General features: G+C 40.8%; 1 protein-coding gene across 1 annotated transcript; it reads right to left on the bottom strand.

Moving 5' to 3' along the window:
- Positions 1-1,576: 1,576 nt before the first annotated feature.
- On the bottom strand, positions 1,577-12,578 carry LOC127293421 (histone-lysine N-methyltransferase CLF). The gene is made up of 16 exons (XM_051323041.2): positions 12,383-12,578; positions 9,263-9,382; positions 8,845-9,173; positions 8,562-8,723; positions 7,804-7,888; positions 7,534-7,683; positions 7,402-7,449; positions 7,264-7,332; positions 6,436-7,145; positions 5,622-5,757; positions 5,325-5,545; positions 4,362-4,493; positions 3,206-3,296; positions 2,472-2,519; positions 2,266-2,394; positions 1,577-2,098 (listed from the first exon to the last, which is right to left on the bottom strand). The coding sequence occupies exons 2-16, from the start codon at positions 9,359-9,361 to the stop codon at positions 1,829-1,831; spliced, it is 2,679 nt and encodes an 892-aa protein (XP_051179001.1). The 5' UTR covers positions 9,362-9,382; positions 12,383-12,578; the 3' UTR covers positions 1,577-1,828.
- Positions 12,579-18,801: the final 6,223 nt, after the last annotated feature.

Here is an 18,801-nt window from a genome sequence, read left to right on the forward strand (position 1 = left end):
TACCCTTCCCCAAAAATAAATTAGTATGATGGAGAGTTTTTAATTCAGGCAAAAGACGTAGGGATGAGAGGGGATGGGAGGGGATATCGTGGGATTATTTCGTTCAAAACCGGAGAAGTAAACGGACCAGTGGAGATTTTTCAGGATACAAAATAATCCCCTCCCATCCCCATCAATACACTAGAAGTAAACAAGGCATCATAGGTTTTCACCAAGTTAGTTTAACAGTGCATGCGGGTTGAGACCAAACTGTGAACGGGGTAACATGCAGCCGCAATCACTGGACGCAGTTTCCAGCTTCCCGCTCTCTTTTTTTTTTTTACTTGAGCTTTCCACTCTTGTTAACATTGTTAGCTTTAATCTTGATTCATGTATTTGCATATTTTAGTTTCTTGTTGAGCATGCAATTTAGGCGTCGTAGGAAACTAGGTAGAGTTACACCTATGCACAGGAGGCGAGATGCCTGGAGTCGTGGGATGCGACTAAATGGCGAGATGCTCAGTGTTGTGTGATGCGGTTGAATGGGAGTACTGAAGCCAGGTCCTGGCAACGGGTCTGCTCCCCACCGGGGAGTGCCATCTTGTCCCCATCCCCATTTAGTAATCGGGGAGATTTTTTTCTCATCCCCCTCCCCATCGGGTTCGGGGTGGGGATCGGGTTCCCCATTTAGAAGCTAAATTCAAATCATCTTCTCGTAATCTCATGATCTTATATATTTTGCACATTTGTAATATGTACGAGATAAAAAATAATAACATATTAGTAGCATATGTTTAATAATATTAAAATATACTACACGAGACACAATATTACAACATATTTCATATAAAAATATATCAATTTACATGTATATACAATTATAACGGGGGATAGCGGAGAGCAGGGATGGGGAGACTTTTTACTCTCCATCCCCACTTTAGCTTACGGAGATGAAAGTTGCCCATATCCATCCCCTAATAGATGAATTCCCCACGGGTTTTCACGGAACGGGCCCCATTGACATCCCTAGGTCCTACGAGTGAATCGGTGGCCTAGTTGCAAGGTAGTTAGGTTGGTGCATGACTAGATAATGTGCATGTTGGCCAGGTCTTTGTACCGTGGAGAGAATCTTGGACAGAGCCTAGCCATGGTCATGGCATGTGTTAGTGGCAGGAATAGCTCGTGTGTTAGTTGGGTCAGCCACATGGTGGAGTGATTCCAGCGGGTGAAGGACGTGTGTCGTGGTTGGTGGTGTGAGTTCAGACACTTGTATATATAGTGCGTTCATGAATGAGAAAAGAGAGCCTGTGGGCAGACAAACAATGTAGCTATTACCAGGAGGAAGACTCAAAGCAAGAATTCTCATAGGTGAGGTGTGCGTCTGTGTGCATGTTTATGCAGTCTTTCTCACCGTGAGTGTTCTTGAATCTTGAGAGAGACAAGAGAGATGGTGAGAATTAGAGGTAATAGAGAGGTTGAAGAAGAAGGGGAGCTGCGTGTGGCAGCTCCTACAAACATCAGTCATTGGCAGAATGCTTGAACGTCATGTCACTCGCAACGCACATCATGGTGCCAGTATCAGCCCGTACAATTACAGTTACAGCAAACGCCCACAAAAGCTTTTGAAGTGGCGAACACACCACCGAAGGCAAGGCCAGCTAAAACATGGGTCATGTTCCATCAATAAGTTCTGATACAGATGGGCTCAGATACATCAACAGCAGGCTCAGATACAACAACAGCAGTCAGGGGCCAAGCAATATCAATGTCAGGTTAAACTAAACTCAAGGTGTGCTAATAACAGCTAAATTTTGACCCCACAACAAAAGAATCAACCAATGATGTCTGTTCAGTGGGCAAGCTTCTTTGCTCGCCCGCTGGATGGCTGCCCAGGATCTTTCGACCCGGGAGCGTCAGCGTTCAGGGCCCACACCGGGGCTCGGTCAGGCTCGTATCGGTAGTCGTAGAAAAGCTCCTCACCTGCACCAATCCGTTCTTTGGCAAAGATGCCTACCCTATGGTCGCCTGCTACCATGATAACCTTGGCGTAGCAATTTGGATCAGGGGAATGGTTGGCAAACTTCAGCTTGTCACCCATTCTGAAGGCATCAAGAACAAACTGCATCCAGAGAGTAGAGTAAGCAGCAACGACTCAGCTAACCGGATCAGATGTAAAATGCACGTTTGTGCATGCGGAAAAGAATATATAGTTCAGCTCATGCAAAAAAGCACGAGCAAAATCTATATAATGTTTGATTACTGTAACTGGTATTTTTGTACACCTACCTGGTTATTCAGGTTAAAAAGGAATGATGAATTCTCACGATCATATATCTTGCCACGCTTGTCTGCTTCCTTGTGGGAGATAAGCTCCCCAGTGTACTCGCCAAGATATTCATGTTTGCCAACCGTATTCTGAAGATTAAGGAAAGACAAAAAAAAAATGAGGTAAAGGGGAAGAGGAATGGAGAGGGTGGAAGGAGCAATTTTACCTTGAGGAATGCTCCCCAGCCAGAAATATCAGATCTCCCAAGTAAGACCTGAATAAAAAGTTAAAAACTCATGAATAAATTCAATATCATCAGCACAAAATTATGTCTGAAAAGAACAAGGACATTCTGGTAGACAGTTATAAGAAACTAATGGCAACATCGCCTCCATATTAACGAATGCCCACTTTTAAACAGGGTTGCATAGTGGCATTGCCCAGTTGCATTTTTCTTGATTTTAAAAAGAAGAATGATGTGGCCCTGCCTGCTAAAATTATATTTATGGTAAGAAAATCTTTTTCCGGAACAAGCCCTAAGTTTAAGTAAATTTTACTGGATCGGTTTTTTTCATATCCTAATTGGTTTATAACTGGCTCAGAACTATCATAAACAAAACAAAAAGGCATCGCTTATAAGGAATCAGCTCTTAAAAGATATTACTCGCTGCTATATCAATACCAGCATCTACAGTATTGAGAACGAGCTCAAAGAGACGTAGACATTTAAGATCATATATAAATCACATCTAGCATTTTAAGATCATGAAACTATCCATAAGTTACAACTGGTAATGGATTATACATCTGAGCCAGTAGTTCTGAACACAAAGAATTTGTGGTTCGTCTCTTTGTTCTGTTAAACGACAGGACCAACCAAAGAAATCATCAAATCAAGTGCCGACACAAAGAAAAGCAAGATGTCCATAACATGTTACAAACTGGACTGTATAATTTTACCCTTTGTTGTTGTTTAAGAAGCAGTTTCATGTTCCGGCATTCATAATTATCACCTCGTTGGTTGGGAACTCCAAATGAACCATCACCACACCTGTAGGTCAGAAAAGGAACAGTTCAATGCACTGTGATTTATTCTAGAAAGATTATGGATGAGATAACATTTTAAGCTTGAACAGCTGGCAATCACTTGTCAAGGCGCTAATGGAATACGTTATTAAGCAGATTAGAGTGAAAAAGGACCGTAATTGCATTTCAGCATTGGTCAGATAAAGACAGTACAAGCATACTTTATTTTTTAATTAACTGCATTTGGTGTCCAAACTTTCCTCTTTTAACATTCTACACATACATGCCAATTGAAATTTAACTACTGAAGCCATAAGTTCTCCTATAATTGGCATGTCTCCATAATGCAACCTTACACATTCAGGTAAACATCCATTGCGAATAAGATACTGTTCCAATGAATTTATGTAGTACACCATTCCAAAAGATTTTAGCAGAGTTGAATAAATTGCATAAGCAATTGGTAACCACATAAGTTTTCAGCTTCTTTAAATAATACGCTGGCACCCATAAGCATTCAATTAAGTCTCTTAACAAATGGGTGCATCATGTCAAATTACTATGCTTGATGGTTGTCGGCTGTAGCTGATGGCTACAAAATTCTTTTTATTAACTTATAAATCCCCTTGTTTAAGATCTGAGCTGCAGTCTGGAGAACTGAGTATCTTGAGATGCTACGATACAACTAAGCAAGAGTATTTGCGCAGTTCTAATATTGTAGATTCAACACCCAACAAAGCTCTTCATGAATAGATGAGAAACTTTTATAACGTAACTCATAGCTTTTGCAGATTATCACACCTATACTTGTAACGTGGCAACTGATAATATGTGGATTCACTTCAGTTGGCTATCATGCGTGATATCAAATGCACTACCTGATTCCCAAATTTCTGGTAGTAAAACGGAATCTTCAAGGCAAATTTCACAGGTACATGTGGTAAATTTTGTACTACTCTGGTACAGTTGAGATTGTAGAAGTGTAAAGGACAAAATGGACAGACCTCAATGATGCAACTTTTTATACAGATAGAATTGCGAATTGACTGCAAAGTCCTTCAAAGGTTCACGAGATTTTGTAAATACATACCCCACCCAGCAGTTTCTGCACACGTCAGGATCGCATTCCCTGTCAGCAGCAAAGCATGGACACTGGCGACTGCGACACTGACTCTTTGCACAATGACAACCTCGAAAACGATTCTTGCACATTTTCGGACACCTGAAATGCAAAGGGGATAAATTTTCACACAAGCAACAACACCAATTGCTAAAGTATGACAACACTACAACAGGATCAGGATACCAAATTGTTTGCATGTCTTCATGTTTATGCATTTTTGTAGTTGTTTCCATTCATAATTGAAATTTCTCAAACTAGCTAATAAGTAACAGTAAACACAAAGTATGCAGGACCACAAAAGGTAGTCTGATTTTATTGTCTAGTGAGAATTAATCTATGTACTATGCAGCTTTACAAAATCTGTTTCGAATTCCAAACTGGTTTGAATGTTCTCTGCATAGAGTCAAAGCATGCTAACGAGTTACAAGACAGCAACTCAACACTACAGTTCTCAATCATTTTACTACACACAGAATACAACATCAAACCACGTCAATAGATATGACATAGCGCTTTCATGAGCACTGGTATAAATATCCAGAAGAACAAGCATTCTCAGTTCACCTGCAATTGCACTAAAACCAAGCAAAAACCTATGATACCAGCAAAAGTGGGTTACCTAGAACCCCATAACAACATGTTAAAGGATACATATGCTTCAGATGCATAGAAGTTACTCCCTCCGTCCCTATTTAGGTGGCACCCACGTATTACAGGGTCCAACTTTGACCATTAATTTGATTAACAAAACATTGATTACGTATCACAAAAATTATACCATTGAATTCATATTCAAATAAACTTTCCAGCTAGATCTCATATATTCCCAATCAAATTGATGGTCGAAGTTTAATACAGGCGCCACCTAAATAGGAGCGGAGGGAGTATGAATAATAGTGCAAGTTCTTGTAAGGAAAATAATTAACTCACCCACAGTATTTCTCACAGCATGTCCCATTTATGAGACATGGACACTGTTTCCCACATGCCGATTGACAACCACAAGGATTATATTGCCGACAAGGCTGATCCTTCTTTTCTGTAATTCTTTTCCTTATAAAATGATAACCTGCAGATTTCCAGGTGTACTTCAAACGACGGACTCGTCCTCGTCTTCTATAAAACCGTGATCTCGCGCGCAACTCATGTCCCTGAGATATCAACATTGGCAGCACTAAACTAAAATGCCACCAGGGTGAAAAAAGTAAGGGGCATGGTGAACCCTACCTTTATATATCCTTTAACAAGAGAATCAACACTGCTAAGTGTTCCAGATGCGCTGCTGTTTTCAATATAGTGCATATACTGAAAAACATCACTGCATGTCTTCATTCCACCAAGAAGGTTCCGAGCAATTAAACAACTGCATGAAGAAAACCATTCGGTTTAGTGTGGCTATTAATTTTGGAAATCATGGTAAGCTTATTGCTGTTATAATGATGGAGGCCAACGATTTGGCCACCGGACTCATGTGCTCAGCAATGGAAAAAAAAGACATGCATAGATGTTATATCATTGCAACTTTCATAGAAATAGAGTATTTTTTGCATCCTGGTAAGAAAACATTGCTCTACAACATATAAGTGGTGATGGGATCTGTGTAGTAAAAAATAATTAACCATTAATTTGCCTTGACACCATGAAGATAATGCGATAAGTGGAAAATGTTTTCGTAATATATAATTTTAGGGAATGGCTCTGGTACATACAACTTTTAGTCATATAATGTTTATAAACAATTCTTCCCAACACTTTTTTCAATCCCCAGTACCACTCCCCACTTGTAGGGTGATGACAATACAGTACGTGAAAGGAATAAATTGTACCACTCCCCACTTGTAGGGTGATGAGAAAACAGTATGTAAAAGGAATAAATTGTTTACTCAGCGAATATAACCTTTACTCAGTTCACAAGAATTGTTTGCAGGTTAGGTCACGTGAGGCCAAATAGGAAATTTCACCTGACTGGTTCTATAATAGTAAGCAACATTAAGTGCAAGGTAATTAAACCACTAATAGGTCATCAGGAGAAGGGTCCAACCTGTTCCTACCAAAAATCTCCAACCCTTTCACTAGTAGCCCTTGCTCAAGCACCTTCCAGGATCTACAGTTATCTTCTTGCCTGCATATATTCTCATCGACATCATCTATCTTCGAACTTAGATGATCATCTGTTGCTGAATGTTCATTATTTGTTTCCTCTGCATCATTATGATCTTCTGCTAAAGCTGAGTTCTTCTCTTTCTTCTCCATTGGAGACGTATCCTTCTTCCGAGAACTTCTTGTGTTTGGAGAATTCTGCTGTGAGGATGCAAATGAATCCTTTTGTCCACTTCGTGTACCAGATCTAAGCTTCATATCCCTTGGCCAAAGGCATCCACCAGAATTTGAGTCTGATGGTGCCACTTCCCTTTGTCCTTTTTTCACGCTCATAAGGATTCGCTCTGCGATTCTTCTATTAGCACTTTTCTTGATTCCACCTCTTGCGCTAATTTTGAATTTTGATTGACAAGGTGAGTGATGCAGAGATTTATTGCTTATTGGATGTACTTCTGAATCGCTACTTTCTGAGGCAATCCTTTGGATTGAAGAGCTTTCACTTTGTTGGGATTTTGCCTTCCTTCCACTAGAACCCCGTTTTTTCTTATTTGAATCCAACTGGTTCCTTGTATCATCAGCTGAGTGAGTTGGCTCCTCTATGTCAATATGCATGTCAGAATCGATTGCAACAGTAGCATCTGGTTTGGAGGCCTGAAAAAAACGGTTTGCAAAACAATATCAATGCAAGTCATGCGCTTATGTTTCAGCATCTAAATTGTCACACAAGACAACCCAATTTTCAGAAGTAATACACCATAAAAATACAAACCAGTTTATGACAATGAATGCCACAAGGCATACCATCATCCAAGATGTTCCCAGGTGGTTGCTTTTCTGTCTGCATGAAACACGTGCGAATTAGAACAACACCCAATTATGGTAATAACTCTTGAACTTTCAAACTTACAGGAAATACTAAATCTTGAGAACACCCATGTAATTTACAATCAAAAACCTGCCAATGTAAAGATGAGCAGAATATTCATCAGCAAATTAGATGCATTACAGAAATCGCATGATGGTTAATAGATGAACATACTAGACATCGCCGACAAAAGAGATTGTCATAGGAATCCAATGCTGCATCCAAATCTTTATCACGGTAGACATCTTCCACTTTGACATTAAGTTCAGAAGCTTTTTTTAAAGAACTCACAGTTTTCTCCCCATGTAGGATCTCATATCTGGCCTGTAAAATAGGGCTATATGTGTTAATTGTCAATAGCGAAAATGTGAACTGGTAAAGGAAGATCCCAAATGGCCAAAATAACATTGAGATTAAGTGAGTGATTATGGAAAGAGAACTAGCCTTTATATCACCAGCAGCTCTACCAAAACACCGAGCCAGGGTTTCCAGCACTGCATCAGACATGCCACATTCTTGAATTGTCATCCTAACATGGAGTAGCGGAGGAACATTATTCATTACATCAAATTATCAAATCACCAATTGTGAGGAACATGGCATATAGCATAAGCCAATATCTATTGTTGATCTATCAAGGTTAAAGAAGATGTAAACTCGTCAACAGACTACTACGATCATGCAACCCAATTGAACATTTTGCAGCGACCTCAGGTAAGCGATGTATGTTTCTTGAAAGAAAATTGTGACAATCCTTAATGGAATGCGTTCTCCAGTAGGAAATAAAAATACAGCAAACTAACTGCTTTGAAGAAAGGTGAAATGGTAGCATTCATATGAACAACCTGATTGTAAAACCAGCATATATGTCAATCACATGTAAGCGCAGAAGTTAGGGCATTTTGGTTCACAGACACACTTTGCCATATATGCCGAAGCACTGTTATGCTAGTGTTTGTTTCACTGCCACGACTGTGGCATGCCACGCTTTCTTAGCAGGCTGTGCCATTTTTCATGCACTCACTTTTACCACACTTTGCCTAACTTGTGGCAAAAATATTCTTCACTGCACTTTTTGTGGCTTGCCACAGTTTAGCTGGGATAGTGTGGCAAAGTATGTCCATCAACCAAACATGCCCTTAAGCCTAGGCTAATGCAAACTAACGCAAAAGAAAACATAGAAGTACACCAAGTTTGTTTACCGAATAAGACAATCTTCAGAAACTTTGAACTCCTTTTTCTCCTCTTCATCCTCAACAGCTTCATCTTCACTGTCACTGCAAATTAAAGCTTCACCGCAATTTGCATCATAATAAATCCTTCGTCGACCAAGTACGGATTGGTCTTCCGACATCCTCCGGTTCCTGCGTGAAACCGCGGGAAATCTTTTGTCTCAAGAAAATCCTATGAAACCTTACTAAAGAAACTTTCTGTAAATAGCAGGGCTTCAAGGCGGTTGAGAAGTGAATGTAATTATAAACAGACCTGTCCAAAAATGTCCATGTTGTATAAGGCGGAAGTTTCGGTACTTCTGGTAGTTTAATTAGCCTAATGGCGCTCTTTGCAGCTTGATTTCCCCCCAACATAACAGTTGATGTGGCATATGAACTTTCTTCTTCGGAACTGACGCCATCTTCCTCAGCAGGTGATGCCTCAAGACTATGCACCAAACAGAGTGCATCGTCTTTCCTACTTGTCAGCAAATTTGAGACAAAGTCGGTGCCATTTGATGTATTTCTTTGCCAGATTTTTGAAGAATTGCTAGTGCTTTGTGTAACAGTGCTGAGCTTAATCCTGTTCTCCTCTATCCTATTCTGGAAAAAAAAATATAAATCAGAAAAAATAAAAACAAGAATATCTGATTTTTAAAAAATGAGAGAAATACAGAATAGTTTCAAAGCACCTTAATGTAAGTAAAACGATCTGCTGTAACTTTCTTCTTCAACGACTCAATAACACATAAAACATATTCAGAGGCCTTGCGTCCTTCTTCATCTGACATAGCCTTATTTTCGTGAGTAACCTACAAAGGTAGGAACATTATCGTGACAAGCATAATACAAACTCATATAGTAGTTTTATGATGGTTGAAGGGTATGAATAGGAAAGCCAAAGACAATCAATGTTAGAGTCCAACTAATTTGTTGCTCTGAACATTACAGGTAATCTGAAATCCTGATTACAGGCACACCTCAAGAGTAGATTACCATTTCGTTAACAGCTCTTGACTGGTAAGCACAGTAGTAAACTCTAACTGGAACGTATGATAAAGTAGTAAAAAGGTTACAAAGAAAAGTCTCAAGGTCAACATCTGTCAAAGCACCGAATGGTTATTAAGTGGTTTCTATTATTTTGTCCCAGATTTATATAGCCATAATTTGTAGAATGGCCAAACGTTACTTTATTTTAGTTCAGCATTCTGATATAATCAAACAACAAAGGTGATGAGATAAAAAAAAAACACAAGATTGCAACAACTACGTCTATTAAGTACTCCCTCCGTTCCTTTTTAATTGACTCAAATTTAGTACAAAGTTGTACTAAATCTGAGTCAATTAAAAAAGAACGGAGAGAGTATAATGTTAGCCATATAATAGCACTGTGATTGCTGATTACTAGCACATAATGACATTGTACACCATAGAGAATCGATATATTACTACAATATACACCATCCCAGTTTATGCTAATTATGTGAGTGCCAGATATTCTCTGTGATTAGGGTTAAGGATGGGGATGAGCCAGCGCACTTTGACCTGGACCTGACCCTTCTACTTAACTCACGGACATTGGGCCAACCCAATGGACCAGCAAGAAATGGCTCTATGCCCCATTGGGACACATGGTTCGATCCTCTCTTTTTCCCCTGGAACCACATGTTTTTCTAATAAAGTTCTAACACCCGTACGCTGCTGGATACATCATCTAATAAGGCAATGCATGCTTCTCATTTTATTGGTGATTGGCATGTACTGATAATTAGTCATGTACAAATATTTAAAATGGAAAGCAACAGAACATAGATAAATTAGTGGTTAGTCTAATGTAGTCGACTAAACCAGCCGTGGGTACTTGCTTAAATCACAATCATGATAGCTAAAGTTTATCACGCAACAAGGTATATGTAGACGTGAATACTTGCATGATGGTTGTATGCCTATATATAACTCTATCGTACATCTGAAGATGCATTTGGGTCAAGCCATCTAACCTAAGAGGTCAACAAGTTTGTGCTCTACCGGTCCAATTCGCAAACAAGGCCAACCTGACTGCCCTATCAGCCTTGACACTGGGTCGGGCCAGTGGACACATGGGTCAATGTGGCTTATTCCCATCCTTAAGGGTTAAGGTTTGGAATGGGCCAGCCACTTCGATCCAGACCTGGCCCCTGCTGGCCCTTCTACTTTGCTCACGGCCACCGGGCCGACCCTATGTCCATTGGGACATATGGTCCAGTCCTTTTTTTTTCTGGCAACACACGTTTTTGTAATGAAGTTCAACGGACGCATATTTGAACCATCATCTAATAAGGTAATGCAGGTGTCTCGTTTTATTGAATGGCATATAGTAGAGTAATAATTAACCATGTACAAGTATTAAAAATGGAAAGCAACAGAACATAGCTAAATTAGTGGTTAGTCTATTTTAGTCGACTCAACCAGCCGTGGGTACTTGCTTAGATCATAATCATGAATGATGGTTGTATGCCTACATAACTCTATCGTACATCCGACAATGCCGTTTGGGCCAATCCATCTAAAACTGGGGAGTCAACAAGTCCCGGCTCTACTGGCCCAGTTCACAAGCAGGGCTGACCTGACCACCCCATCAGCCTTGACTTTGTGGGTCAGGCCAGTGGACCAATGGGCCAGTGTGGCTCATTCACATCCTTAGTTAGGGTGCTATCTCCAATGGTTCTACTCAAGAATGTCATATATGCCCAAAATGTAATAAGTTCAGCAAGAATCCAAAAAAAGAAAGAGCAGAATATCGTGAAACTCAGCTGGTAGCTCTTGAGTACTAGAGGGGGGCAATGCAGTATAACAAATGAGAAGTAGACTCATACACGCTCATTCCAGGCCATTAGAGCGTAACTACGCAACATCCAACCCATCCCACATACGGTGTCTCCATGCTATGGGCGGATCTAGGTGGTGTGCCCGGTGGTGGTCTGTCCAGGACTAAGGCCATGTTTGTTTCGGCTGGCTGTGCTGTCAAAGCGGTACCGGTAAATAGCATATTCATCACATGTATTAGCATGAACGTACACGGATATATACGCTAAATAATAATTCATAACACATGCTTTGTCGAAAAGGATAAGGTGCTGATCACCACTGATTAATTTGTTCTCTTCACATTTACTGAATTAGATCTCCTTAGAAGACCAACACGTTACAGAATCAAGTGTACCTATCCTCATCTAGCGTTGAAGTGAATAAACACAGTGTTATTAAACAACTAATGTGTTGACAATCCATACAGAGAGCATATGCACATTAATCAAAGTATAAATGCCGAACAAGGTTTTAGCACCCAAGCTGTCACTTTCCTCGGTCTGTTTCGGTATGAAAAATTTCAGAATCTCAAATACCTAGAACGCTCCAGTGAACTAGAGCCGAGAGACTAAGACGAGTTCAAACAATTCTGAGCTAAAGTCTAAAGCTAGCAAATCTATTGGTAGTAATCATTCGGAGTCATGGATCCGCGTAATCGGTGCGTGAAGCAAGTGCCGTGTGCTGCAGCCTGCGGGCAGGCTATTCCGTGCGATTAGTGAGCAAACGGAATAGTGTCCGCGCACTCGAGGCCTCGTCGTGGAGCTACGAGAAGTAGAGCAAGAGCATGAACGCCGCTCGCGCACGTCTAATGGTCGGCGTCATAGGCGAAACGAAGTAGCGAACCCCTGGCCAGCTGACGCCGGCGAGGTACCGAAGCCTCGCTCGCCGAAAACCGAGCGGGGGGCACTAGATCGAGGGGATGGACGCGCGGGCGGAGCAGCACAAACGGGGGCGGGAGCGCGTACCTCGAAACAATGTCGACCGGCCGCGGACGCGGCGGGGGTAGGGGCGAGGTGGGGCGGCGGCGCGCGTGGGAGGGAGGGGCGGAGGGCGTCCGCGGCGACGGTGGAGTACGGCGCGGCGGCGGCGGCGGCGGCGGCGGCTCTAGGGCAGCCGCATTGGGTGGGAATGTCGGATCGGAGCGGAGGGTTCCAGGTATATCAGAGATAATAGGTCACGAGGGGCGAGAGGGGATTTGTTTTTGAATGAAAAAATTGGAGCGGAGGAAGAGAAAAGTGGATGATTCCAGCTGGTGTTGTGTTGGCGACTGCGGTCTGCGCGAGTCAACAAAGGTCCTCGCCGACGCCGGTGGCAGGCCTTGGGCCACTATCCAAATCACAAAAGATAGTAGGAATGGATTTAATAACTTCTATGTCCGTTGGCAAAAAAATTTGATTCACCTTTCCAATATTCCAGGTCCCATTGATTGAAAGCGCCAGGATCGGATGGGCTGCATGCCCTTTTTTTCAAAAAATGTTGGAGTACTATGGGAGAAAAGCTAACGGAAGAGGTGTTGGAGGCTATTAACAATAAGGTCATACATGCGGGGTGGAACGATACGATTATTGTCTTACTCCCTAAGGTGGAAGCTCTAGAGAGCATTACTTAGTTCAACCAATTAGCCTATGTATTGTACTATACAAGGTCATATCCAAGATGATAGCAAGTCGTGTGAAACTGATTTTCGACGATATCATTTCCCAGGTTCAAAGTGCTTTTGTTCCGGGCGTTTGATCTCTGATAATATTTTGATAGCGTATGAGTGCTTACATAAAATAAAGAACAAGAAGATAGGAAAGGAAGGTCTTTGTGCTGTAAAACTGGACATGCACAAGGCTTATGACCGTGTGGAGTGGATCTTTTTGGAGCGCATGATGTTGCGGCTGGGGTTTCAAAAGGACTTTGTGGATCTGCTGATGGCTTGTGTTTGCTCCGTGAGATATAAAGTCGGATATAATGATCAAGAGACGGAGGATTTTACTCCTAGTAGAGGTCTCCGTCAAGGGGATCCCTTGTCACCATATTTATTTCTTATTTGTGCAGAGGGTTTATCTAGTGCTCTGGCTCATAGAGAGGAGGTTCTTGGCATTGAAGGTGTTCGGGTGTGCATAAATGCACCATCAGTTTTCCATTTACTATTTGCTGATGATTCCCTAATACTTATGAAGGCGAATTTCATTAATGCAACCTCATTGAGACAGGTGTTGGATCAATATTGTGCAAGTTCGGGACAGATGGTGAGTGAGGCAAAATGCAGTATTTTCTTCAGTCCAAATGTTGATGTTGAGGTAAAGGTACAAGTCTGTGAAGAGTTAAATATTATGACTGAAGCAATTTCCGATAAATATTTAGGCTTGCCATCCATGGTAGGTCTAGACCGTACTGATAGTTTCATATATTTGCTTGAAAGAATTATTGAGAGACCGAAAGGATGGAAAGAAAGATTTTTATCTATGGGGGGAAAGGAGATCTTATTAAAGGCGATTATTCAGGCTATTCCTGTTTTTGCTATGGGAGTTTTCAAGATCCCAAAACAATTATGTAAAGATATTAATGATGCAATGGCCAGGTTGTGGTGGGGAGATACGAATGAGAAGAGGAGAATGCATTGGTTTTCGTGATGGAAGATGTGTACTCCAAAAAAGCTGGGTGGTATGGGCTTCCATGATCTCCGTACCTTTAACATGGCAATGTTGGCGAAAAAAAGTTGGAGATTGCTCTCAAATCCGGAGTCTCTTTGTGCTAGGGTACTGAAGGCGAAATATTTCTCTAATACTAGCCTTCTGAATGCAGGATCAAAGCAAGGTTCTTCCTATACTTGGCAAAGTATTCTAGCCGGTTTACAGACATTTAAAAAGGGACATATTTGGAGAATTGGTACGGGGGAGAATGTGAATATATGGGAAGATCACTTGATTCCTTCAGGTCCGACGAGAAGGGTGTATTCGAGGAGGGGGACACATTGTGTTAAGGACAGTAAATGAACTGATTGATCCAGTAACGAACACATGGGATGAGGACCTTATTAGATCCTTATTTTTGCAAATTGATGCTGAAAGGATCCTGCGAATTCCTTTAAGTCAGAATCTAACGAATGTTTTTGTTGCTTGGAACAAAACTAAGAACTACATCTTTTCTGTTCGGCCGGCTTACCATATTGAGTGGGATAATTAGTTTGGTCACACTAATCAAAGAAGACATGGTCAAGGTTCAGCTCAAGTTAATCTAGTTTGGGAAATCATGTGGAAGCTTAATATCCCAAGTAAATTGAAAATATTTTTGTAGAAGGCGCTGCATGGTGTCCTTCCTGATATGACCATCCTAGTTGATCGCCACATTAAAGTTGCACCGCAATGCCCAATTTGTAAGCTTGGTCCTGAAGATATTAATCATCTCATGTTCAGTTGTGTGAAAGCTAAGGAAGTATGGATAGAATTGGGTTCAATGAGTGAGATTGAGCAAGCTCTGTGTGCAGATCAGTCGGGCTCGGTGGTGTTGGAGCATATCCTAAGATCACCAAACAAGGCTGTCACACATCTTGAACAAGTGAACTCACATGAAATAATAGTTGTGGAAAGTTAGTACATTTGGTGGCAAAGGAGGGAAAAGGTAAAAGGTGAGAGTGTTAGCCCGCCAAAAAATTCTGCTTTTGCAATCAAAGCAATAACTACAAATTATGGGGCTGCAAAAAGTAAATATGTGGTAAAAGAAATAACTTGGCTAAAACCTCCTAGAGGCTAGCTCAAGTTGAATATCGATGCTTCTTATGTTATGAATGGGACTGGAACGGCGGGTGCAGTGCTTAGAAATGCAAAGGGCGAGGTTTTGGGGGGTATGGCTTGCCCCCTAGATAATCTCTTGAGCGCAACAACTGCGGAAGCATATGCACTGTTGAAAGGTTTGGAATTTCTAGATAGAATTGGTTGTTCATCATGTTATGTTGAGTCTGATTCTTTTGGAACTAATTCGGGCATGCAATGGAGAGGTGGAAATAAATGGCCCTTATTCGGCCATTTTAGCTGATTGTTTTCAGATGGCAAGCGAAATGACGGATATCCAGTTTTTGCACTGGAAGAGGGAGGCTAATCAAGTGGCTCGTGAATTAGCTAGATTTGCTTTTAGTTCTAAGGAGATTCTTATTTGGGTGGATGTTCCCCCTGATTTTATTTTACCTTTTGTATATAGAGACGTGACTCTGCTCACAAACTTGTAATTGTACCTGTGGTTTTGCCAGTGATACGTTGCAAACGTATCTATAATTTTTGATACTCCATGCTTATTCTACACCAATTTCTATATGTTTTGAGTACACTTTGTTGCACTTTTATACATTTTCCGGAACTAACCTATTGACAAGATGCCACAGTACCAGTTCTTGTTTTCTGTTGTTTTGTATTTCAGAAAAGTTGTACAGAAAATATTCTCGAAATTGGACGAAACAAAAGCCTAAGTTCCTATTCTACTGTAACAAAGACGGAGTCCAGAGGAGAGACAGAGAAGCGCCACGAGGCGGCCACACCGTGCCATGGCGTGGCCCAGGCCCTGGCCGCGCCATGGGGTGGTGTGGGCCCCCCAGGCACCCACCGACCTCGCCCTTCCTCCTATTTATTCACATGTTCGGGAAAAACCTAAATACATGAGGTTCCATCCACGAAAAGTTCTGTCGTGACCACCATCGCCGACCCTAGCTCGGGAGGGTTCCGAAGCTCTTCACAGCACCCTGCCGGAGAGGGAGATCATCACCGGAGGCCTCTACATCGCCATGCCCGCCTCCGAAATGATGCGTGAGTAGTTCATCTCTGGACTACGGGTCCATAGCAGTAGCTAAATGGTTGTCTTCTCCAATTTATGCTTCATGTTTAGATCTTGTGAGTTGCCTATCATGATCAATATCATCTTTATGTAATGCTACATGTTGTGTTTGCTGGGATCCGATGAATATTGAATACTATGTTGAGATCAATTATATACTTGTCATATGTTATTTATGATCTTATGCTCTCCGTTGCTAGTAGATGCTTTGACCAAGTATGTGCTTGTGACTTCAAGAGGGAGTATTTATGCTCGATAGTGGGTTCATGCCTCTAGTAATCTGGAAGAGTGACAATAACTTCTAAGGTTGTAGATGTGATGTTGCTATTAGGGAGAAAACAACAATGCTTTGTCTAATGATAATTCTATTGTTTACTTTACACACATTGCTTGATGCAATAATCTGTTGCTTGAAACTTAATACTGAAAGGGATTCATATGATAACCGGAATGTGGATTATTAGTCATATACGCAGTTGGATTACGGTCTCTGTATTATGTTTTAATGCCCAAATGAATCTCATACTAATCATCTTATCATGTATTGTCTTTATTTTGTCAATTTCCACATGTAATTTATTCACCCCGCATGTTATTTATCTTTATGGGAGACACCTCTAGTGAACTGTGGACCCCGGTCCTTTCTTTTACACTGATAAAATCATCTTGTTCTGTTTACTTACTGCAAACACTGTTCTTTTTAACTAGATAGATGATTCCCCGCGCTTTGATGCGGGATTTGTTTGAAATCTATTTGGATAATATTTGGTTTTAAAACTAACCTTAGAATTGCAGATATAAATGAAGCAACAAAACTAATGCTTCGATATGAGATATGAGATGTAAAAATGGAAATAGTTGGTGCTTAATTTATTTGATATTTTACAATATTATCTTAACGAATTATTTATATAAATAGTATGATACTCCGAAAAGTTTATTTGGACTTGATGTGGTGGGTGCCTTATTCGTTGATGACAATCTAGACATGCGGGGTTCCTTGCTTCATGTACTGAATGATGTATTTTTCAGCATTCTTCAATTTTGCAATAGCTTCCATGTGCTTGTGTAATGAATGTGCGGAAACTCACGAATGGTAGTAACGCTGAAAGTTTATAGAAACAGACAAATAGTACTTAAGTTTTAATTTGTTTATGCGTGTGTGATTTATTTTTTTGTACAATAACAATGGGTAAATAAGAAGGACACTTAAGCAGCGCAAAGATATGGTGGTCTGGTGGCAAGACATATGAAATAGTAAGAAAAAATGCAGGCGAGGTCAATATACACAAAATTGATCAGCGGAAACTTGAAAGCGCTGAAAGCAAAACTGAAAGTTGGGTTCATTAATAATATCCATGCAGGTACATGTGGATGCAGTGGAGGACATAGCTATAGTTTGCAACAGTTGTTTGGTATGTGGATGTTTCTCAGGCAGAACATAAGTTGATCACTGCCGCTATTGCCTATTATCAGTCCAGGAAATATTATGTTGCCGTACGATGAAAAGCTTCTTCACTTGTTGGTCGCATACTCCTATATGTTCTGCATGAATTGTAAGTAGAATGGTAAGAATCGTATTTGATGCAAGGAACCATTGGCAAACCACTTATCTCGAAATAAAATATTAAATTTGTTAGAAATATATTAAGTTCTATACTATTTCTAAGAAGTACCTATGATATGCCGTATGCAGATTGGCTTGACTGTTGCTCCTCGTTGTTGTTTGCCACAGTGTTGTTGTCTGCATTGCTTCTGAAGAGAAGATCTGAAATTATAAATTTGATAGAGAAAGCATGTAACTGGTGAGAATATGTAACAAAGTTTGTGTGAAATGATACATACTCTTGCTTCCGCCTCTTTGATTTGTCTCCATCATCTTCAGTAAAATCAATGCATCTTTTTGCTATTGATCTGATTAAAGTAGACTACTGATAAAAAAGTACATTTGAAAACATGATTTGAAGAAGCATGATTTGATGCTTTACGGATAAAAAGTATGATATGGTTAAATGAATCAAGAGAAATGGTACCTACAAATTACATAGCTGAAGGAATAGAATATGCCAAACAAACCTGTGTTTCTGTTTTGATGCATTAGATGAATACGCCTGCGACGGTTCTCGTGAGCAACATATGGGTTTGGTGGGGGAATAGGATTAGGTGATGACCGACGGCGTCGGCGTCCACGGCCACACGACATTCCTGTTTGACGTTCGTGGCCTAGGGGGGCAGAGTTTGTACCCATATTGCGGGAAGAACTTTCTGCTCTATCCATGTTGGCAAATCTAACAGACACGGGAGGATCTAGAGGGGTGAAAGGTGCTACTCATCTTAAATGAACGACTATGAAATCATGCACCCAAATGTAAGCAGGCAACCGTAAAAATGTAGGAATTTCGTTTAAGAAAACACAAATTGTAAATTGTAAAATCTGTGAATAACGTACCTATCTTTCGGCGAGCATGTGTATGCAGCGAAGAAGGGTTAAAACACACTGTTCGGCGGGGAAGACGTCCTGCACGTTAAAAGGTAGAAATACAGTACAGTTAAGTGATGTAATACAGGTAAG

This window comes from Lolium perenne, chromosome 4, assembly GCF_019359855.2.
Source record: "Lolium perenne isolate Kyuss_39 chromosome 4, Kyuss_2.0, whole genome shotgun sequence".
Lineage (NCBI taxonomy): Eukaryota > Viridiplantae > Streptophyta > Magnoliopsida > Poales > Poaceae > Lolium > Lolium perenne.

Coding starts and splice junctions, on each gene's coding strand:
- LOC127293421 (XM_051323041.2), bottom strand. CDS start 9,361: ATGTCAGATGAAGAAGGACGCAAGGCCTCTGAATATGTTTTATGTGTT. Junction 4,494..5,324: donor TGCTGTGAGAAATACTGTGG/GTGAGTTAATTA, acceptor TTTGCATTTCAG/GTGTCCGAAAATGTGCAAGA. Junction 2,395..2,471: donor GCTGGGGAGCATTCCTCAAG/GTAAAATTGCTC, acceptor CTTAATCTTCAG/AATACGGTTGGCAAACATGA.